We start from the raw sequence: 24351 nt of genomic DNA on the forward strand, positions 1-24351 counted from the left end.
GTCTCGCAGTGTCGGAAAGAGGCATATTGTTGTGAATTCTTTTTCTGGTGGGAGGCTTGTTTGTGACCTAATAAACACACTTGTCTCTGGGCCTTAATGGTTCATGGTTTTGTTATTGTGGGAAATCCTTAAGCTGATACCGTTAGGCTACTGCCCTTAGTGGAGTTGTTGTGTTGACTGACTGTTTTAATAATATGAACAAATGAGCAGTCAAATTGAAATGACACTTTAGTCGATGTTTTAGTGTCATTTTGTTCTTCGTTTAGTGGACACATTTTGTGGACAGGAAGTTCTCAACTGGGAAGGAAGTTGGAGTTCTCAGACAAGTGCTTGTTCAGCTCTCTCTCACTGTGTGTGTGTGTGTGTGTGTGTGTGTGTGTGTGTGTGTGTGTGTGTGTGTGTGTGTGTGTGTGTGTGTGTGTGTGTGTGCGTCCTGGCTGACCATTTTCCATTAATCTTGGGGCCCATCCAGAACGCTCACCTTTGTTAGTCCCACACACCACAGCAGGTATATTTAAAACATGAGCAAGGTACTTCCTGTAAGAGTTGGCCTGCTTCTGAGACAAGACTTCAAAGTCCTGCTCCCACATCTAAGGGCTGTTTTATCCTGCTAGAAAAGGAATGCATAATAGCCACTGCACCTCACTTTAATGATTCATATATAAATTAAATATTACAGCCACTTTAACATCAGTGCTATATATGTGTGCCTAACTGTTACCTTGAGCTTGATGTTGGTATAGGGGTGGTATGTGCCTGTACTGGAAATGTTGACCTTGTATTTGTAAAAAAAAAAAAACGCATGTACAGTAGCCTACGGTATATGGGGAACAGAGGGATGTGTACTGTGTAGATGGATATAGTGTTGATTGGTTTTAATGAAGACTCGCTTGTCCGTATCTATCACCATATCTACTGTACAACATAAAAAATCTGACAGCATGCAATAGATATTGTAAACTCTGATATGAGTGAATTAGAAATATCATTGCATTTCTCTAAATCAGTATGAGCATGCCATATAACATTTTAAGTGCACAGATGTTTTACTCTAGATAAACCTATAATTAGCTGATTAGTGTCAATCTCTCTGTCCAACGTATATCTTTCAGGTTATGTTTAAATCATCCATAGACTAAAGAGGTCATCGAACACTGAATGGCCATGTGACGAACTAACAGTACCATCCACACATACACACATGCACACATACAGTACCAGTCAAAAGTTTGGACACACTTACTCATTCAAGGGTTTTTTCATTATTTTAACTATTTTCTACATTATGGTATAATAGTGAAGACATTAAAACTATTAAATAATCATGTATTAACCAAAAAAGTGTTAAACGAATCAAAATCTATTTTAGATTCTTCAAAGTAGCCACCCTTTGCCTTGATACAGGTTTGCACACTCTTGGCATTATCTCAACCAGCTTCACTTGGAATGCATTTCCACAGTGTTGAAGAAGTTCCTCTGCTGTCCAACTCATTCCAATCCATCTCAATTGGGTTGATGTCGGGGGATTGTGGAGGACAGGTCATCTGATGCAGCACTCCATCACTCTTCTTCTTGGTAAAATAGCCCTTACACAGCCTGGAGGTGTGTTTTGGGCCATTGGTGTGTTGAAAAACAAATGATAGTGCTTCAGTCTGGTTTTAGACCCCATCATAGCACTGAGACGGCACTTGTGAAGGTGGTAAATGACATTTTAATGGCATCGGACCGAGGCTCTGCATCTGTCCTCGTGCTCCTAGACCTTAGTGCTGCTTTTGATACCATCGATCACCACATTCTTTTGGAGAGATTGGAAACCCAAATTGGTCTACACGGACAAGTTCTGGCCTGGTTTAGATCTTATCTGTCGGAAAGATATCAGTTTGTCTCTGTGAATGGTTTGTCCTCTGACAAATCAACTGTAAATTTCGGTGTTCCTCAAGGCTCTGTTTTAGGACCACTATTGTTTTCACTATATATTTTACCTCTTGGGGATGTCATTCGAAAACATAATGTTAACTTTCACTGCTATGCGGATGACACACAGCTGTACATTTCAATTAAACATGGTGAAGCCCCAAAATTGCCCTTGCTAGAAGAATGTGTTTCAGACATAAGGAAGTGGATGGCTGCAAACTTTCTACTTTTAAACTCGGACAAAACAGAGATGCTTGTTCTAGGTCCCAAGAAACAAAGAGATCTTCTGTTGAATCTGACAATTAATCTTAATGGTTGTACAGTCGTCTCAAATAAAACTGTGAAGGACCTCGGCGTTACTCTGGACCCTGATCTCTCTTTTGAAGAACATATCAAGACCATTTCAAGGACAGCTTTTTTCCATCTACGTAACATTGCAAAAATCAGAAACTTTCTGTCCAAAAATGATGCAGAAAAATTAATCCATGCTTTTGTCACTTCCAGGTTAGACTACTGCAATGCTCTACTTTCCGGCTACCCGGATAAAGCACTAAATAAACTTCAGTTAGTGCTAAATACGGCTGCTAGAATCCTGACTAGAACCAAAAAATTTGATCATATTACTCCAGTGCTAGCCTCTCTACACTGGCTTCCTGTCAAAGCAAGGGCTGATTTCAAGGTTTTACTGCTAACCTACAAAGCATTACATGGGCTTGCTCCTACCTATCTCTCTGATTTGGTCCTGCCGTACATACCTACACGTACGCTACGGTCACAAGACGCAGGCCTCCTAATTGTCCCTAGAATTTTTAAGCAAACAGCTGGAGGCAGGGCTTTCTCCTATAGAGCTCCATTTTTATGGAATGGTCTGCCTACCCATGTCAGAGACGCAAACTCGGTCTCAACCTTTAAGTCTCTACTGAAGACTCATCTCTTCAGTGGGTCATATGATTGAGTGTAGTCTGGCCCAGGAGTGGGAGGGTGAACGGAAAGGCTCTGGAGCAACGAACCGCCCTTGCTGTCTCTGCCTGGCCGGTTCCCCTCTTTCCACTGGGATTCTCTGCCTCTAACCCTATTACAGGGGCTGAGTCACTGGCTTTACTGGGGCTCTCTCATGCCGTCCCTGGAGGGGGTGCGTCACCTGAGTGGGTTGAGTCACTGATGTGGTCATCCTGTCTGGGTTGGCGCCCCCCCCCCCCCCTTGGGTTGTGCCGTGGCGGAGGTCTTTGTGGGCTATACTCAGCCTTGTCTCAGGATGGTAAGTTGGTGGTTGAAGATATCCCTCTAGTGTTGTGGGGGCTGTGCTTTGGCAAAGTGGGTGGGGTTATATCCTTCCTGTTTGGCCCTGTCCGGGGGTGTCCTCGGATGGGGCCACAGTGTCTCCTGACCCCTCCTGTCTCAGCCTCCAGTATTTATGCTGCAGTAGTTTATGTGTCGGGGGGCTAGGGTCAGTTTGTTATATCTGGAGTACTTCTCCTGTCCTATTCGGTGTCCTGTGTGAATCTAAGTGTGCGTTCTCTAATTCTCTCCTTCTCTCTTTCTCTCTCTCGGAGGACCTGAGCCCTAGGACCATGCCCCAGGACTACCTGACATGATGACTCCTTGCTGTCCCCAGTCCACCTGGCTGTGCTGCTGCTCCAGTTTCAACTGACCTGAGCCATAGGACCATGCCCCAGGAATACCTGACATGATGACTCCTTGCTGTCCCCAGTCCACCTGACTGTGCTGCTGCTCCAGTTTCAACTATTCTGCCTTATTATAATTCGACCATGCTGGTCATTTATGAACATTTGAACATCTTGACCATGTTTTGTTATAATCTCCACCCGGCACAGCCAGAAGAGGACTGGCCACCCCACATAGCCTGGTTCCTCTCTAGGTTTCTTCCTAGGTTTTGGCCTTTCTAGGGAGTTTTTCCTAGCCACCGTGCTTCTACACCTGCATTGCTTGCTGTTTGGGGTTTTAGGCTGGGTTTCTGTACAGCACTTTGAGATATCAGCTGATGTACGAAGGGCTATATAAATAAATTTGATTTGATTTGATTTGATAGTCCCACTAAGTGCAAACCAGATAGGATGGCGTATCGCTGCAGAATGCTGTGGTAGCCATGCTGGTTAAGTGTACCTTGAATTCTAAATAAATCACAGACAGTGTCACCAGCAAAGCACCCCCACACAATCACACATCCTCCTCCATGCTTCAAGGTGGGAACCACACATGTGGAGATCATCCGTTCACCTACTCTGCGTCTCACAAAGACATGGCGGTTGGAACCAAAAATCTCAAATTTGGACTCATCAGACCAAAGGACAGATTTCCACCGGTCTAATGTCCATTGCTCGTGTTTCTTGGCCCAAGCAAGTCTCATCTTATTATTGGTGTCCTTTAGTAGTGGTTTCTTTGCAGCAATTCGACCAAGAATGCCTGATTCACGCAGTCTCCTCTGAATAGTTGATGTTGAGATGTGTCTGTTACTTGAACTCTGTGAGGCATTTGTTTGGGCTGCAATCTGAGGTGCAGTTAACTCTAATGAACTTATCCTCTGCAGCAGGGTCATCCTTGCCTGTGGCGGTCCTCTTGAGAGCCAGTTTCATCATAGCTCTTGATGGTTTTTGCAACTGAACTTGAAGAAACTTTCAAAGTTCTTGAAATTTTCTGATTTGACTGACCTTCATGTCTTAAAAGTAATGATGGATTGTAATATCTCTTTGCTTATTTAAACTGTTCTTGCCGTAATATGGACTTGGTCTTCTGCCAAATAGGGCTATCTTCTGTATACCACCCCTACCTTGTCACAACACAACTGATTGGCTCAAAAGCATTAAGAAGGAAAAAAATTCCACAAATTAACTTTTGACAAGGCACACCTGTTAGGTGAAATGCATTCCAGGTGACGACCTCATGAAGCTGGTTGAGAGAATGCCAAAAGTGTGCAAAGCTGTCATCAAGGCAAAGGGTGGCAACTTAGAAGAATCTCAAATATAGAATATATTTTGATTTGTTAAACATTTTTTGGTTTCCATGTGATTCCATGTGTGTTATTTCATAGTTTTGATGTCTTCACTATTATTCTACAATGTAGAAAATAATAAAAAATACACACACACACATGCTCATACACACACACACATGCTCATACACACACACACATGCTCATACACACACACACACACACACACACACACACACACACACACACACACACACACACACACACACACAAATCAAGACTTTTCAATAAGAGGAGCAGCAACGTTACAAACAATTTCATTCACTTCTAATAGGTTCATAGGGTGGAGAGGGGTGATGAATGGCACAGTTCTTCTTTAGTCATTTCGCAGGAGACGCAATTACAGCCAAATGGAGTAATGCGATTTTCACTCTTTTAAATCAATTAGCCCGGTCCTTCCCTGTCATGGATGACAAGAGGCTGTTCACAGGGACACCTGGGAGCTAAGGCATCTAAGGTCATCCTCCTCCTTCCCTGCGTCCTTCTCTTTGCTCCTGCTTAAATGACAGAGATTAGAAGCTAGCAGTGCCAATGTGAGGGGTGCCTGTAAGGTTCTCCCTGTGTTTTCAGGTGTTTTGTTCACTATGTTGTTGAAAATGATGAGATGTTGAGATGCTACTGAAAGGCTAAAGGCAATGCTGTTAAAAAAGCTGCTGATAGTCTACAAGTAGTTTGTTGACCACCTGTAGATGAACGACAGACTAGTTCTTATTCAGTCAATAGATGTGCAGTTGACATGTTACTGATGGTCTTTAGATAGATTGTAGAGTATCTGCAGATGGGATATCCAAATAAAGTGTTACTGATTCGAGAAGCATGATCAACTGAAACATTGCAATTTGAGAGCTCAGAATGTCCCCTGTGTCCATCTTACCTTTAGCAGACACTCTTATCCAGGGCACTTAGGGTAAAGTGACTTGCTCAAGGGTACATCAACAGATTTTTAATCTAGTCGGCTCGGGGAATCAAACCAGCGCCCTTCTAGTTACTGGCCCATCTCTCTTAACCACTAGGCTACCATGAAGTGGCCATAGCTGTCCTTGTCATTACGCACAAGTTTACACAAGCACGAGCAGCTTCAACTTCAGGAAGTAATAGTTTGAAAAATCTTGAATCGTAAACCTCCCTGAAGGCACTCACGAAACCCTCACCTCTCCCTGAATCACCAAATGGCCATCTCCTGCCACATGACTCCTCCATCCTCCCTGACCCTCAGACACAAAGCTGCCCAGTGCCGCAGAGCAGTGGCCCATGGGTAAACTGCTGTGTCTGTGTCTGCGGTTTTGAAGGGCATCTTTGTCCCTAACCATGGCTGACCACTAGGTTGACCACTGGTCTGGGACTAAATGGATCCTCTTTATTGTCATCCTCTGGGTGAGGTTAAGAGAAGTGGTATTGCAGGCTACTTTAATCTGTGTTTTGGCAGAGAGGGAATGGGAGTACCGAGCTGTCACTTCTGTACCATTGAGGTCCTAAGATATGCACTCAGTAAAGAGATGTCTATAACGTAACTCAAGTAGAGTACAATTTCATGGGACAAATGTACCCACGTTTTTTTCACCTCCAAGAAGATACCAGCCTACAGAGGAGGCTGGTGGGATGAGCTATAGGAGGATGGGTTCGTTGTAATGGCTGAAATAAATACATGGAATGGTATCAAACTGACCAAACACATGCAGACCACATTGACACCGTTCCATGGATTCCATTCCGGGTATTACAATGAGCCCATCCTCCTATGGTTCCTCCTATGATATATTGGATATTTTCTTAAGTAGATGTTCCGATAGCAAAGTGGTAGTCTGAAAAGGATGCATGTCAAAAGCAGACTGAATACTGGCATTGTAGTACTGTATACCTAACGCAATGATATTTTCACTGATGGCCTCTCCATTGGCGAAATCTATTTTCACAAATTGATTGAATTTGAAGGGAAAAAGTGAAATACTATGTCTTATTTTAACCACCGCCATTTTATTGTTCTACTTGATTTCATATTTTACCACGCTCAGAGTGTTCTTATTATCTTATTATTATCTCACACCAGATTTGTTTTTGTCGTAAGCATTTTATGCTGTCTTTTTGCATTTTTTATTGAACCTTTATTTAACTAGGCAGATCAGTTAAGAACAGAATCGTATTTACAATGACGGCCTACCAAGAGGCAAAAAGGGCCTCCTGTGGGGACATGGCTGGGATAAGAATGTTTTAGGACAAAACAGACATCACGATAAGAGAGATACCACAACACGACACAAAGAGAAACCTAAGACAACAACACAGCGTGGCAGCAACACATAACACAGCATGGTAGCAACACATAACACAGCATGGTAGCAACACAACATGACAACAACATGTGGCAGCAGCACAAACATGGTACAAACATTGTCTAATTGATTCTATATAGGCAGTCAATACAGTTGAAGTCGGAAGTTTACATACACCTTAGCCAAATACATTTAAACTAAAAAATGTTCTCAATTCTTGACATTTAATCAGAGTTAAAATTCCCCGTCTTAGGTCAGTTAGGATCACCACTTTATTTTAAAAATGTGAAATGTCAGAATAATAGTAGAGATAATTATTTAGTTCAGCTTTTATTTCTTTCATCACATTCCCAGTGGGTCAGAAGTTTACATACACTAAGTTAGCATTTGGTAGGATTGCCTTTAAAAAGTTTAACTTGGGTCAAACATTTCGGGTAGCCTTCCCACAATAAGTTGGGTGAATTTTGACTTTGTTGTCCTTAAGCCATTTTGCCACAACTTTGAAAGTTTGCTTGGGGTCATTGTTCATTTGGAAGATCCATTTGTGACCAAGCTTTAACTTCCTGACTGATGTCTTGAGATGTTGCTTCAATATATCCACATAATTGTCCTACCTCATGATGCCATCTATTTTGTGAAGTGCACCAGTCCCTCCTGCAGCAAAGCACCCCCACAACATGATGCTGCCACCCCTGTGCTTCACGGTTGGGATGGTGTTCTTCAGCTTGAAAGCCTCCCCCTTTTTCCTCCAAACATAGCGATAGTCATTATGGCCAAACAGTTCTATATTTGTTTCATCAGACCAGAGGACGATCTTTGTCCCCATGTGCAGTTGCAAACCATAGTCTGGCTTTTTTATGGCGGTTTTGGAGCAGCGGCTTCTGCATGGCATCTTCACAAGCTACTTTGCTGTTGTTCTGAGATTGATTTGCACTTTCCGCACCAAAGTACGTTCATCTCTAGGAGACAGAACGCATCTCCTTCCTGAGCGGTATGACGGCTGCGTGGTCCCATGGTGTTTATACTTGCGTACTATTGTTTGTATAGATGAACGTGGTACCTTCAGGCGTTTGGAAATTGCTCCCAAGGATGAACCAGACTTGTGGAGGTCTACATTTTTTTTCTGAGGTCTTGGCTGATTTATTTTGATTATCCCATGATGTCAAGCAAAGAAGCACTGAGTTTGAAGGTAGGCTTTGAAATATATCCACAGGTACACCTCCAATTGACTCAAATTATGTCAATTAGCCTATCAGATGCTTCTGAAGCCATGACATACTTTTCTGGAATTTTCCAAGCTGTTTAAAGGCACAGTCAACTTAGTGTATGTAAACCTCTAACCCACTGGAATTGTGATACAGTGAATAATAAGTGAAATAATCTGTTGTTTGTAAACAACTGTTGGAAAAATAACGTGTGTCATGCACAAAGTAGATGTCCTAAACGACTTGCCAAAACTATAGTTTGTTAACAAGAAATTTGTGGAGTGGTTGAAAAATGAGTTTTAATGACTCCAACCTAAGTGTATGTAATCTTCCGACTTCAACTGTCTATGATCTTCTCTATGTCTAGAGTCTATAGCCTACAGTATATCTTCAGTTTTTACATTGTTACACTGATAGTCAGGCTGAACACAATGCAATTACCCTTCACTTTATAGCTGCCTAGACCATACCGACTGTAAACCTCCAACCTTATATTTAATCATTAATGGTTAAGCCTTCTTGGTCTGTCTTATTTCAGGAACATTTAGGTAAACAATGACTGCCGACCATCCTAGCTTCCGCTCAGAGCAGAAAGCCATCCGATAGAGGTGAGATAATGGAAAGCAATTGGTCCATTTTGCACCAAATGTCAGGGTAGATGAAATGAGAGGGAACTATTAGCTGGCCTGTCATGGCTGTCTGATTCTGGGAAGCTCATGCTGCGTTCCTATTGTTTTGATTTATATTCTACTCTGTGACTGAGGGAGAAAAGCTGACAGCTCAGAAAAATGGTTTCATTCCGACCAGGGTGATATTTACTGCGTGTTGTGAATCATCTTTCATTGATTCCTCCTATATCAGAGTTACTAAAAGCAGCCCTGCCTGGCTTAGAACGTGCAGACTGGAGATCAAAATCTACGCTGGTCGCATCCCTGCCTTACCTCCTCCTCCAGCTGACCTTTTGGATCTCCCTGGAGTAAAATTCTCCCCCAAACTTTTGAAAGTGCACATTAAGTATATATGTGGGCTAAATCTGCAAGCCACCGTTCAAAACCTTTCACTCAATATATTCATTACACCCCCCCCCCCCCCCCCCCCCTAATCTGATTGTGGGAAATCAAATAATGCAATAGCTGTTTAATGAGAACTAAGCAGAACATTTGATCAACTTTGACCTTACAAGAACAAATAATATGTGGTTTGTGTGTGGCGGACAAAGGCGCGTTTGTCCTGAGCGTCTTTGGTCCCCTGTCGCCGCACAGTTGCATGTTTACAGACGGGGACAGGGGAGAGGGCGACAGAGCACACGCGCACACAGGAGAGGACCTGTGCTACCCAGAGGCACCCAGGCGGAGGTTAGAACCGAGCGTAAGCCTGAGGAGTGAAGGATAAGGGGGAGGAGGTAGAATACTGTCCCCTGTCTGGTTATGAGGTCAGTCTGGTGCTTTCTATGCTCTGGTAGTAGAAGCAAGGTGGTAAGTTAACCCACATACAGTGTAAAGCAATTAGGATTTAAGAAAAGTTGCCAGATCATAAATTAAAATCATTATTGTGGTTATGCTCACAAGACACTGATTGACAGTACCCATATAATGTGAATACGTTATATGTATAAAAGATCCATAAGTCATCTTAACTCTCAATGCTGGCATTGCGTGGCCCAGCTAAGTGTTGTTTACCCATAATCATACATCACGGTCACTTTTATACACTTCTATTAGCCTTGTTAAATCTGATACATGCCATGGGTCAGACAAATACGGTGACAAAAAATGTCTTACCCAAGGGAATAATGACTGGATATACATTTTACAAGATCATCACAAGGATTCACGTCCCTTGACTTTTTCCATATTTTGATGTTGCAGCCTGAATTTAAAATGGATTACATTTACATTTTATTTTGTCACTGGTCTACACACAATACCCCACAATGTCAAAGTGGAATTATGTTTTTAGAAATGTTTACCAATTAATCAAATATGAGAAGCTGAATTGTCTTGAGTCAATAAGTATTCAACCCATTTGTTACGGCGAGCCTAAATAACTTCAGGAGTACAAATGTGCTTAAACAAGTCACATAATAAGTTGCATGGACTCTGTGTGCAACAATAGTGTTTAACATGATTTTTGAATGACTACCTCATCTCTGTACCCCAAACATACAATTATCTCTAAGGTCCCTCAGTAGAGCAGTGAATTGTTTTTTTTTTTAATCCAGTTTGAATTCAGGCTGTAAAACAACAAAATGTGGAATAAGTCAAGGAGTATGAGTACTTTCTGAAGGCACTGTAATTGACCTGTGTATTCTGTTTGTTTAACTGGCTTTAAATTTGACTTTACTGTCTACTAAAGTTCTATAAATACTTACAATTCGGCTTGCCAGCAAAGCAAATGTATTTTTTCCACTGACAACAGACAGAGGGGTGCAAAGAACCATGACATTTCCCCAAAGTACTCTACTATAGAGTTCATAACGGTACTGTTTTAACTTAATCAAATAGATTTTAATATTCAATCATTTCTTTATAGATTAATACATAAATTGTCCAAGGCCAGTCTGCTTTAAATTGGATCAATGGACCCCCCTCATTTCTTAATTGATTAATCAGCTCAGCCTGAGTTTAATTTGATATCGAAGAAGACAAGGCCCCAAGAGCGGGGAGTACAAAGTACACCACTGTGCCAGCCTCCCTTGGCCGGCCTGTCAAAGAAGGGCCTTGTCTCCCCTTGTCCAGGGGTCTCTGTCCCAGTCCCCCATCCCAGTCCTGTCTCTTTAGGACCTGGGCCAGGATCGAGCGCCAAGACAGTCATGGAGGAAATGTACGAATCAGCTGTACTCTTAGCCTGTCTGCATGTGGAGGAGAAGCCTCTCCTCCTTCTAAGTTCTCCTCGCTTCTAAAACCTTCTGATGACCAGCTGATCTACTCTGATTTGCATGCATATAGTAGCAGGTGTAGGCTAGCACAATCTATACCAGGGATGAGCAACTGGTTTCCCATGGGTCAAACCCCCCCCCCCCCAAAAAAAGAAAAACACATTTAAAAACTGTTGAGGGTCTCAATTTACAGTTGAGAGTTAGAATAGGAGAATACACAAGATGCAATTTGGAAATGTGGTTGTGTGACAGCAGTTTTTCTGTGTCACAGACAGCCACTCGATTAGCCCATGTCAGCTAAATTTGTTTAGATTGGTAAATTAGTCTACCGTCCAGCTATCTAAATTTGGTCGAATTATGGTTGAATTACCAAACATTTCTCTCCACCCAATTGCTCTAAAACTGCAACATCTTCTCTCTGCCCCATGGCAAAAATGTGTAGAATGGTAGGAATGTAACTCTAAAACTTTTTCTCCACGGTCAAAAAAACGTTTTAATCGTAAGGAGGAGGAGGGTCCCTCAAATGTTTTGGTTAGAGGCACCCAAATGGCAGGGCTGGCACTTACTGCATGTGTGGGTATGCAGAGTTCAGATTTTTTGGGTGGCCCCAACCCCCATCAACGTTGCCCATCCCTGATCTATACTATAGCTATTGGTCGAGAACAAGAACGATCACAGGGATTCTAACCTGCAAAAACAATCAATTATCGGGGGTTCTCTTTAATCTTCATCTCAGAATAGGATAACAGTTTAGATGTTTTTGACTTCACTCAAACCCACTGAACCCCAAGTACTAGCTGCCATGATAGTTCAAACGGTGTTCCGTGTGATGTCAGAGTGGGTCAGCTCAGCAGCAGGCCCTTTAAAGGTGTAACATAGCGATCTTTAAAGAGCTCCAACAGTTGTTTCAGCCTGGTCTTTTTAATGTAGCGAGAGACGGCTAATAATCCCAGTGTTAACATTCCTGAGATGTTTCTCTCACCTCTCTCCCTCCTTTTGGGGGGCTCAGCATCACTATGATCTGATGCGCGGGATGGAAAGAGAGCGAGAGAAAGGGAGAGAAAGGGAGTGAGCACCTGTCTGAGGCTAATGTGACACGACACCCGTCTTTTCATCACACCGGGGTGCGCTCCAGACCAAAAGACTGACTTTAGACTTATTAGGATATGAATTGCAATTAAAGCACAATTTAAAATAAAAGAAAGAAGAGTGAGTTGTAAGAGGTTAGATAGGAACCATGACAAGTGCGGAGGTGTTTTTTTTTACAACAATCACGTGTCTTCCGCTTGAAAGCTCGGGTTAAGGCAATTGAGTTAAACTCTCCTACACTCTTCTCTCCGCCATGGTATGTAGCGTGAGTTGGGCTAATTACACATAGTCTGATGTTTCAGTTCCTTCTGAATTGTGTCCTTTGACATGGAATGCTTAAAGGACACAGCTCTGTCTGTGATCAGGCAACACAGAGTATCAGTCTCAAGATGTTGTCCTCAGTTTGAATTGATAACAGGCCTATTTCAAATTGTTACATTTTAGCAGACACTCTTATCCAGAGCAATTCGGGTTAAGGGCACATCAACAGATTTCTCACCTAGTCGGCTCGGGGTTTTGAACCAGCGACCTTTGGGTTACTGGCCAAATGCTCTTAAAACCACTTGGCTATCTGCCGCCCCTATCTATAATTCTCTTTGCATGGCATGTCTCAAAAGATTGTTTTTGGACCTCCGTGTCACGCCCTGACCATAGTTTGCTTTGTATGTTTCTATGTTTTGTTTGGTCAGGGTGTGATCTGAGTGGGCATTCTATGTTGGATGTCTAGTTTGTCTGTTTCTGTGTTTGGCCTGATATGGTTCTCAATCAGAGGCAGGTGTTAGTCGCTGTCTCTGATTGGAAACCATATTTAGGTAGCCTGTCAGCACAGTTCTTATTATAGCTTCACGGTCGTTATTAGTTTATTGTTTTGTATAGTTTGTTCAAGTGTTCTCTGTTCATTAAATTCACGATGAGCACATATCACGCTGCATTTTGGTCCTCCGATCCTTCCAACTACTCCTCCAACTACTCAGTGTAAGGGAGAAACCTCAGAAAACCTGTTAAATACTCAGGTTGCAGCCCTTACTATAGCTTTCACCTTTAAAAAAAAAAAAACATTATTTGAAATGCCACAACTCTCTTCCCCTTCTACTTGTTCTATGACCATGTGCGTATTACATGGTCATTAGACTATTAGTGTAATAATAATATTACAGTAATCATGTAGCCATAACATTGCTGACGTCACCAGACTATCCCCGTGCACGTGTTGTTAATCTCGTAGCCTGTTATCCTAACTCGACTACGCGTCTCACCCTACAGGATAACCACACTGCTGGAGAAGACGAGTGGTCCTGATAAGAGCATGCCAGAGATGATTATCTGTAGACCAAGTGGTTGGGCCTTGACAAAGGGATATCTATCTGGCCATCAGAGTTCATCAAACTTTGGATGATCCTTTTCCTGGCTTTGTTGCATTATCTAAAAGTGAATTAAATTGTTTCAACTTTGCATGCACATGGTCCATTCGTGTACTCTATTGAAAATGTTATTGGTGAATTGGTAAAATGCCCATAATTCTCAAAGAGTGATGCCATATTATATTATATTTGTACCGTTTGATAATTATTGTTATTTATTCGACATTATTTCTCATCTTACTTTGAAATGAGTGACACAAAACAATACACAACTATAAACAGCATTTCCGTTTGACTTACCTGCCCATACCAATTATATTCCAGCATAATGGCTATCGCTTGATCGTAGCAGTGTTTCTTCCAGTTTAAACTGTTCTTAAAATATGATGACTTTTCGCTTCTGTATCTGTCCAACCCTTTACTTTTCCCTGGACGTTATTGGCTAATAATGCCGTCAGGTCTCGGTGGACTAGCTAGCTTAGCACTCACCCATCAACATAGCACAGCCCAGCTCAGCACAGCCTAACCACTACACTGTTGAAAGTTTTGCACTCCCAGAGCTTACGACCTGTTGATAATGAACCTGAACCCATTATTTTGAGTCAATGAATTGAAAGAAATAGGGCAAAGAATGAAAGCCACCGGGCCAATTACCGGCCTGCTTTGATGTATTACGCCGCCTGTGCTCCTCACCCACACCGCTCCACGTCTTTTGTCTTTATCCCCTCTGTTATTCATTAATTATTCTGACCGGGGTCAAGGGTCGCACGGCTAATTGTGCAGACTGTCTTACTTGGAGGATGGTGGGGATTCTGCCTAGTAACACTGACACTCTCCCTCGCTGTGCCTAGCCACCTTGCATTATGCCAATTAATCCAATTCTTTAATTTTTTTAATCTTTTACTTTTTCTCCTGGCCCCCCTTTGTTTCTTTTGGGTTCTCTTTCTTAATATTTTTGGTTTGTACATTCCACAACACCAACACCCCTCTCCCCCCTCACTTATTTGGGGGTCGTTGGGGTTGGTGATGCTAACAGGGGAATTTACCATTTAGACCAGTGGTGGGCAAACTTTTTAGCACGGGCCTGATTTTTTTTTTTGTCCAAATCAATTTGCAGGCCGGAAAAAGGGCAATATATAGGTCCATCATTGTTTTAAAAAAAGAATAATGTTACCCTTTTTTCATGGTATCCAATTGGTAGTTACAGTCTTGTCTCTTACAGTCTTGTCTCATCGTAGTTACAGTCTTGTCCCGGCCCGCCACAGGAGTCGCTAGTGCGCAATGGAACAAGGACATCCCTGCCGGTCAAACCCTCCCCTAACGACGCTGGGCCAATTGCGTGCCGCCCCATGGGTCTCCTGGTCTCGGCTGGCTGCGACAGAGCCTGGACTCAAACCCAGAACCTCTAGTGGCACAACTAGCATGTCTTTGACAGGAGGGATAAATTCTCTGTGTAATCATTCATGACAATTTTAGTATTTAAAGAATTTTATCCAAAGTGACTTAGCTTGTTATGTAACATATTCAAACCCACAACTCATGCTTCAACCAGCCATTGAAGACACTCTCTGTCCCTAACTCCCTAACCTTGATTCCCACAAGTCAAACCCAGCTAAAACTACACGGCTCTCTTTGTCCCTCCACAGTGGACTTTGCTTGCGCTTTCCATTTAATGTCCAACAGCTTAATGAAGGGTTAACCGCCCTGAGCTCTGTCACAGCTTGAGCCAGTTTAACGGCCTGTTGGAAAGGCCACACTTGATTTACGGTATAGATAGATAGTATAGATAAAGTATAGTCAATCACGCTGTTGTCTGTCTTTCTGTCTATCTATCCTACCAAGTAAGATACTAAACTCCACAATACATGGGTTGTGCACTTCAGAAGTATGTGGCCCAATAAAGAATGGCACTAGCCTTGTCTCAGATCCGTATGTTAGCCAACTCCTCAAACTCCTCTGTTGCCAAATATAAATCAGACTGGAACCAAGCTAGAATAGAATAGGCCTAGAAAATACCCAGTGGACTGCAAACACAGAGACATTCTTCTTACCCCCTTTCATTTTGAATTGAATTAAACCCTCATTTATACAGGACAGTCTCGTTGAGATAACGTCTCTTTTGCTAGAGAGACCACCTCCAACAAGAAGCACTGATTCGGCATTATACTGTAGCTGATCATGTTGGGATCCAATGATATGGACTCCCCTTTTACTACTGCAGGGCAAGTCATACACCCTCAACATCACAGAGGACTCCATGTAAATACAAGAAACAAAAGGACATATTATCCTAGCGGTGAAGGCCATGGCGGAGGAGAGGGGGCCGTCATCTGTTAAGCAACCCGTGTCAGTGTGAGGAAAAGACGGCAACTTATTGTCTGTCGGGCCACTTTATCTCTCCCTCCATCTGAAATCATGAACACGGAGATGTCGTGTCCTTGTCTGGAGATGATGGGTGAGGAAAGGGAACGTTTTCATGGGCGATTCTACAGATAGATAATGTACTTTTATTTATATGTATAAAATATACAGGACAGCAAGATACTCCACAGTGCAGCATCCACCGATGGAATTAGTGTGAGGATTTGAATTAGCTCAGTAATTGCTGTTGTTTTTTTTGCCTGTAAGCTCTTTAAACACTTAGGGGACTTAAGGGATTGTTCTAAGTAGACTGTAGAAAATGAGAGTTGTGAATTTTACAGCTCTATATTGGGCCAGTCTTAGTGAAATTTCACATTCTTTTTAACCTATTATATTATTTCAGGATGTGGTTAAACCAGTCTTTTTTATACCTTTATTTAACAAGGTACGTCAGTTCAGAACAAATTCTTATTTACAATGACAGCACACCCCAGCAAAACCCAGATGACGCTGGACCAATTGTGCACCGCCCTATGGGACACCCAATCACAGGCAGGTGTGATACAGTCTGAATTCAAACCAGGGACTGTAGTGACACCCCTTTCACTGAGATGCAGTGCCTTAGACCACTGCGCCACTCGGGAGCCCAATTATTGAGGGATTTTAAAATTGAATTTAGTTGCGTACAATTTAAATATACATGTATAAGATATTGCATATCTCATACTGCATATCTTATCAGTAATTGTATTTTTGGTTTTTAATTCAGTTTACTGCATCTCCGAAACCAAAATAAGATTTGTATTTATTTTCGACGTGTGGCTGTGGTCTTTCTATGCCAGCTAGTCCTCTAAATGCTCCCTTAGTTGTCTAGTGATGAAAATCTCAGATCTAGGGAAAAGGGGACACCTAGTCAGTTGCACAACTGAATGCATTTAACCAAAATGTGTCTTCCATATTTAACCCAATCCCTCTGAATCAGAGAGGTGCGGGGGGCTGCCTTAATTCACATCATCGGCGCCCGGGGAGCAGTTGTTGTGGGGGTTAACTTTCTTGCTAAACGGCAGATTTTTCCACCTTGTCGGAAACTAAGATTTAAAGCAGCGACCTTTCGGTTACTGGCCCAACGCTCTTAACCGCCAGGCTACCTGCCACCCTGGCAACAGCCTGTCTGCCTAGGGAGACTAATAGTTGTCTGTCATGAACAGACAGACGTGTCTCTAGTCTCACCCCTACTGTGTTCATAGTGGTCTAGTTAATGTGACTGTGTATCACTGCTAGCCTGGTCTCCATGGTTGTCCTCTTCAAAAGGGAGTCACCTACTAGCCTGGTTTCCATGGCTGTGCTCTTTAAAGGTAGTCACTGCTAGCCTGGTCTCCATGGTTGTGCGCTTCAAAGGGAGTACATGCAGCCCAGCACCACTGACTAAGACTGGTCTCAGACTGGTCCCTTTTCCCTCTCCAAAGGTTCGTTCCTGACGCCACTGGTAATAGGTGTCCCAGTTTGGCCTAACTTGGTTGCCGGAGAAGGGACATGGGGGTGAAGGGATGAGGGGGCTAAGTTACATCAAATTAGTGGGTCTGAAGGAGTTTGGAGTCTTCTCTCACATCTCATCCTTTTTAGATAGGTAGCAGGTCATAGGTGACTAGGAAGGACAAGATAAGATCACACTAGGGTCTTTCACGAGGCCACTGGTGTATTTGACCTGGTGGTGTTAACAAAATCGAGATCACGAACGATTTTGGAACAATTTGTCTGCTTCACCACTTAGAACGTAGGGAAATGATGAAATGTGAAGGGCTTTGCTGAAGCAATTCCTATTTCTCTAAAATATGATCCGCGTGAAATGGACTCCAGGTTCATATTGTCCGTGAACATGACACAAATAATAGAGCATTTATCCCTTGTGTGGTCCCTTTGATGAGCACAGTGGGATAAGGATCTATCCAATAATCAGACAGGAACGTCACCGTCCACAAACCTCCCCACACCAACCACAAACATCCCCCACCTCAAACCCCTCACTAGTACCATAAGCACCTCAACCCACCACCACACCCTCCCACCACTGAGTCCTGATCCCCCTCTCAGCACCTCTAGCCTCCTGAGACCCCGGCCTCACCCCTCTCTCATTATAAAACAGATCCCAAATCAGCGGAGGGGAGGGCGGCAGATCTCCTCAGGCCATACTAGCCCATGCTCACCGCTCACTGCTCCAGCCACACACCACTGGACTAACTGGTTGCTTATTCTATTTCATGCATTGTACCATTGTAGCTTTTCTTTTGAATCCTATTAGAGGCTGAACTTGGTTTAACTGAAAAAGACTGACGACTTCACTCAATTAGCCGTAATAGGATTAACCGCTGGTATGGGCCGGGAGGTTTAAATAGGAATGGAATTTTGGCAGACACCTGCTACATGCACTGCATTCATCTCATAACGTCTAGTATGTGGGGGGCTGCTTGTTTAATGGGGGCCAGTGTTCCAGTGTGCAGTAGGCCCTGTGTGTATGTGGATGATGGGGCAGGGATCTGAGAGTTGGCACACACACAGAAGGCCGTCCCTGTCCTGTCTCAAGCCCCAGCCTAGGCCCGTGAGGCTGCCAAGAACCCACAATGAGGGGGAGGGGTGCCTCAGGACTGGGACTGGGACTCAGGACTGGCACACACTGTGTGTGTGTGTGTGTGTGTGTGTGTGTGTGTGTGTGTGTGTGTGTGTGTGTGTGTGTGTGTGTGTGTGTGTGTGTATCCATTTGATATATGGAAAGGAAGAAAAGGTGGGTCACCTGAAAATGGTCTGACATACGGGACTGTCCCGGGATGACATGGTATTATTACTATTAACATTTATTTTGACAGGGAGTCAACGCTGAGACCAAGGTCTCTTTTCCAGATGGGCCCTGTATAGCACCACAATACACATCAAAATACAATAAACACATTACACCACAATACACGAAAAGCAAAACACATTCATAAAAAAACAGCCACATTCTTCAGTCGAAAGTCTATTTCCCCCATGTCGTAAAACACAACATTTAAATGCTGTTACGAATCACATCTGAAAATCGCCAAACGTCAAACAAGATCATTACTTTAATGTATTTAATGCTGGAATGAATTCATGTGTATTTTTACATGTCATTTGTTTTTTAAGTGCATTTCCTTCTGTTAACCATCGGGGAGGAAAGTACAGTATGAGATATACAGTACCAGTCAAAAGTTTGAACACACATACTCATTCCAGGGTGTGCTTTACTGGTGACATGGTCTGTGATTTATTTAGAATTCAAGGCAGACTTAACCAGCATGTCTACCACAGCATTCTGCAGCGATACGCCATTCCATCTGGTTTGCGTTTAGTGGGACTATCATTTGTTTTTCAGCAGGACAATGACCCAACACACCTCCAGGCTGTGTAAGGGCTATTTGACCTGTGTAAGGGCTATTTAAAGTGGGATAGAGTGCTGCATCAGATGACCTGGCCTCCACAATCACCCAACCTCCACCCAATTGAGATGGTGTTGGATGAGTTGGACCGCATATTGAAGGAAAAGCAGCCAACAAGTGCTTATCAAGGCAAAGGGTGGCTACTTTGAAGAATCTCAAATATAAAATATATTTTTATTTGTTTAACGCTGTTTTGGTTACTACATGGCTCCATATGTGTTCTTTCATAGTGTCACGTTCTGACCTTAGTTCTGTTATTTTATCTTTGTTTTAGTATGGTCAGGACGTGAGTTGGGTGGGCAGTCTACGTTTATGTTTTAAAATAAACATTATGGACACTTACCACTCTGCGTTTTGGTCCTCCGATCCTTCTCGCTTCTCCTCCTCAGAAGAGGACGAGGTTCGTTACACATAGTTTTGATGTCTTCACTATTACTATTTTCTATTATGTAGAAAATAGTTTTTAAAAAGTAAGAAAAACCCTTGAATGGGTAGGTGTGTCCAAACGTTTGACTGGTACTGTACGTATTGACCTATTTGCTGGTGTTAATGTCTTATTTCCTCCCAGCGATATTACATCTATTGATTTTCATATTTGTTTCCGTCTCTGATACACAGCAAGAAGAACACAGTAGCTAGCCATTAAATACAGTTCAATGGAGGCCATCTTTATCTGGCTAAAAGTAGTTAGTGATAAATGTACTATCCCAGGGCTGTCTCGAGCAGGGTGAATGAGATACTGTAATTACACTATTAAACCACTAAGCTAACCAACCTTATAGTATTGTCATGGTAAATACACCTAGATGCACATTCAATGGGGGTTAACCCGCACAGGGCAAAGAGCTAAAGTATTCAATTAGATGTACAGTTAAGTGATTATGCCGGAGAAGCCGGTGTTTGGAGGATATATTGGCAACAGTGTTGTTCGTCTCGAGCCACATACAACAAAGTATATTACATATATTTTAGTTTCTGACACTGTATCCTGGCCAGAGACAAGAAACCTAAAAAAAGCTGAGTAGCCTAGGTATAGTTAAAAAATGCTACAGTACTGTATAGTCATTTCAACTGGCCCTCGGGTCTCCCAGGCAGACTCAGAGTGTGTGTAGGCCTGCACTATAAAAGCCTTTCTGTTGAACCACAGAGGCCCTGGTTTTGCTTAACTCGGCAAGTCAGTTAAGAACAGATTCTTATTTAGAATGACGGCCTACACCGGCCAAACCCAGGCGACGCTGGACAAATTGTGCGCCGTCCTATGGAACTCTCAATCACGACCGGTTGTGATACAGCCTGGATTCAAACCAGGGTGTCTGTAGTGACACCTCAAGCACCGAGATGCAGTGCCTTAAACGGCTGCGCCACTTGGGAGACCACTGGTTTTGTGGCTTCAATATCCAACCTCTGGCTCCATCTCTGGATTCATCCCAGCAGAGATGGGGTCTGGACTGGAGTGTGTAGATACATAGATAGAGTCCCTCATGCTGACTGACTGCAGGCCTAGTGGGCCACAGCACGACACCCCCGGGCACTGCGCCAGCCCAGATGGGTGGTCTGGCCAGATCACTGCCTGAATCCCTACCTATCCCTCCTAACTACACCTCCCCCCTTTTCTATACCCAGCCCCTCAGTGAGGTCTATAGGGCTGTCAGCTTTGGGCCCCCCACCAACCCCTTCACCTCCACCTTCCCTGAGACAGTCAACATCAGGCATCATCAGGCTCACAGCAGGGGCTGCTTGTGCATTAACAATCTGGATTCTTATCCATCCGTCCCTCATGCCACCCGGCAACCTTAGGGGATACCCTGCTTCTGAGAGGATAGGCCCTCTTGCTATCACTTACACACACACAGGCAAACACATGTGTGAGTACAAACACAAATGAATACACAGGTGTATACACACACACTCTTTATCGCTCTCTCTCATTCTCTCTCACACACACACTCAATGGCACACACCGAGACACAAGTGAGGCCTTAGCTCCCCTGAACCAGACACACTTTAACACATGAAAGGCCTCCTGCAGACCAGAGAAAACAGAATTGCTTCTTTGAAGTTTCCCTGACTTCTCCCCAACACCGGCCGCAAGTCTGATTCATTTCTTGCTATGGGTAACCTATCTGGGCCAACTGCAACAGAGCTGGGAGTTATTGTACTTCATAGACTATAGCCCCAACATCCCCAAACTGGGATATATAAACTCTCAGTTGCATAGCTAGAAGCCAGGGGAGGAGAGAGAGAGAGGGGGGGGGGGGGGGATACTCAAAAGAAACTGGATTTACGCCATAGCGTTAGCACAACCAAAATAAACACAGACAAGCACACACATCTTAACGCTATAATTCCAGTGACAGTCTTGGCTCAGTGGTCCATCAGCACTTTGTGAGGAGGACTTATTCTCAGGACAATACCGGCCAAATCCTGTGGGACAGAATTCCAGAGAAATGACCCTTGAAACACAAAGAACCTTTTTGGGTGGTTCCTGGCTCAAATGTGCGGACATCGGCATTCGTTTTTAATCACATCATGAGATTAACTATCAATGGCAGAGCAGAGACAACCAAAACGCATGGACAGACACACACACACTCAGCCAAGCCTCACACAACACACTCATCCATTGCTTTCCTCTCAAAGGTTTGTTTGATATGGTGTTTCTAATCTAATCAAAATACAGATTCCACCACCACCACCGGGCCAGGGACAGTAACAACACTGCCCTTGAACAGAGATAGGTGCCTCACCTCAATTGCCTACTATACCCAGCCATATGAGCTCCAGAATGTGACAGGATCAACAACGATGAGCATCATTCACCTTGTTGATTTATGAATTGGTGTGCCTTCGTTGATACAGTTAAATAAAGGTAAAATAAAATGACAAATTAAAAACACCACAGCCAAACTTTACAACAGATCACAACTGGTCGATCTCCAAGGCATTCCTATTCAATCACCAAACATTCTGGGGGAAAAAAACAACAAAAAATGTACTTTTTTGATTTTGAATTCGTTTTGCTGTTGGCGGTAGGTGCACTCGATTCAGCTGCCCTGCGCGCCGGGTAGGAGAAGTGTTCCCATTTTGAACCACTTCATGTGTCCGAAGGTACCATGTTGGCAGCAACAGTAGCAGGCATAAATAAAAGCTACAGCAAAGTTGATACTGTGAGATTTCTAAATGTTTAAAACCATGACTAGAGAGAGACTGTCAACGAATACAGCAAAGAGCTTTTGTTTTTATGAGGGAGTTCATGTTCATGTTCTTGCTCGGCACTGTCAACACTTTTATAAGCCACGACAAGCACTGTGACGAACGAGTAGGAAAGTGTATCGGTAGACTTGCATTGTTATTATTAGCGTCTTGGCTATTTTTTGATAGCGAAGAATTGGTGTCCCTTTTTGGTCAGTGTCAACAAAAGAAAGGGCGAGTGGAGGAACGTTGAGAGATGGGCCATCACATGCTGACCAGACCGCTCGCGTCCATGTTGATTTTGTCCACCCACACCAGAGGGTCAACTGTGTTCGTTTCTAGCAATCTCTTCTCCTTCAGGCTTCTTTTCCTTTGGACTTTATATGGCTGTTGGCAACCAACTTTAAGGTGCATTACCACCACCAACTGGACTGGAGTGTGGAACTCAGTGAATCTTTCAATCACCCACATGGGTATGTGTTCCTAAAAACCAATGAGGAGATAGCGCGTGGGTATATGCACCTAAAAACCAATGAGGAGATAGCGCGTGGGTATATGCACCTAAAAACCAATGAGGAGATGGGAGAGGAGGGACTTGTCTAGTGTCACAAATAGGATTCCCAAGTGGGCTCCCAAGTGGCCTCCCGAGAGGCGCAGCGGTCGAAGGCACTGCATCTCAGTGCTAGAGGTGTCACCGCAGACACCCTGGTTCAAATCCAGGCTCTATCACAACAGGCCGTGATTGGGAGTCCCATAGGGCAGTGCACAGTTGTCTGGGTTTGGCTGGTGTATTCCGTCATTGTAAATAAGATTTTGTTCTTAACTGACTTGCCTAGTTAAATAAAGGTTGAATGAAAAAACATTTGAACCAAGTTCTATTTCAGTGCCTTGCTACACAGACGCCCGCGAGCAGTGTGGGTGCAATGACTGAATAACATTAAAGTGGACATTTATTTTGCAATTCGAGCTGTGTGGTCAGCATGTCGGTCTGCTGCTCTCTCCCTCCGCTTAGACTGACCATCAGATGCAGGCACCATCAGCCCAGTAAAACACAAATGCAAAGCTAATTATTTAAATGTATGCTCACTCAGCTGTGCCTCAGAAGTAATACAACAACTGATCAATCTATTACCGGTGTGATCATATAGCCTGCCTCAAATTTTGAAATATGATTGTAAAAAATGTCCCGAACAACAATGAAAGTGATCTTGACTCAGAAAAGGTTGGTTGATTTGGTGGACCACTGCTTTACAATGTACAGTAGATTTGTCTATCAGTCATATAGGCTGCACATAAGGAAAGAGTTGTTTATCTCCCATGTGAGAAAGTAAACAAGAAGGTTGTCCATATACCTTCCATGTGTTGTGTGGTTGATACCAGGCTGGAGGCTGCTGCTCTGTGTAGTAGTCCTCTGGGTATGGGTATTGAGGGTGGGCAGGCCGGGTTGGACAGGCAGGGTGAGGAGGGTAGGGGTAGGGCCAGTGCTGCTGGGGCCACGTATGGGGGTGGCGGTGTGGTCCTGGGGGGCCCAAGCATTCCTGCGTCACCCCCCCAGGCTGTCCCCTTAGTTGACCCCTCACCAGCTGCATCACAGGCAGGTCAGTCTGAGAATCGAACAT

General features: G+C 43.5%; 1 protein-coding gene across 1 annotated transcript in view; it reads right to left on the minus strand.

Moving 5' to 3' along the window:
- Positions 1-24351, minus strand: part of LOC139392815 (transcription factor EC-like) — a 41542-nt gene extending 17191 nt beyond the window's left edge. The window contains exon 1 of the mRNA XM_071141093.1: positions 24085-24351. Coding sequence (XP_070997194.1) covers positions 24085-24351 — 267 coding nt within the window. The remainder of the gene's footprint in view (positions 1-24084) is intronic.

This window comes from Oncorhynchus clarkii, chromosome 33, assembly GCF_045791955.1.
Source record: "Oncorhynchus clarkii lewisi isolate Uvic-CL-2024 chromosome 33, UVic_Ocla_1.0, whole genome shotgun sequence".
NCBI classification, from domain to species: Eukaryota; Metazoa; Chordata; class Actinopteri; order Salmoniformes; family Salmonidae; genus Oncorhynchus; species Oncorhynchus clarkii.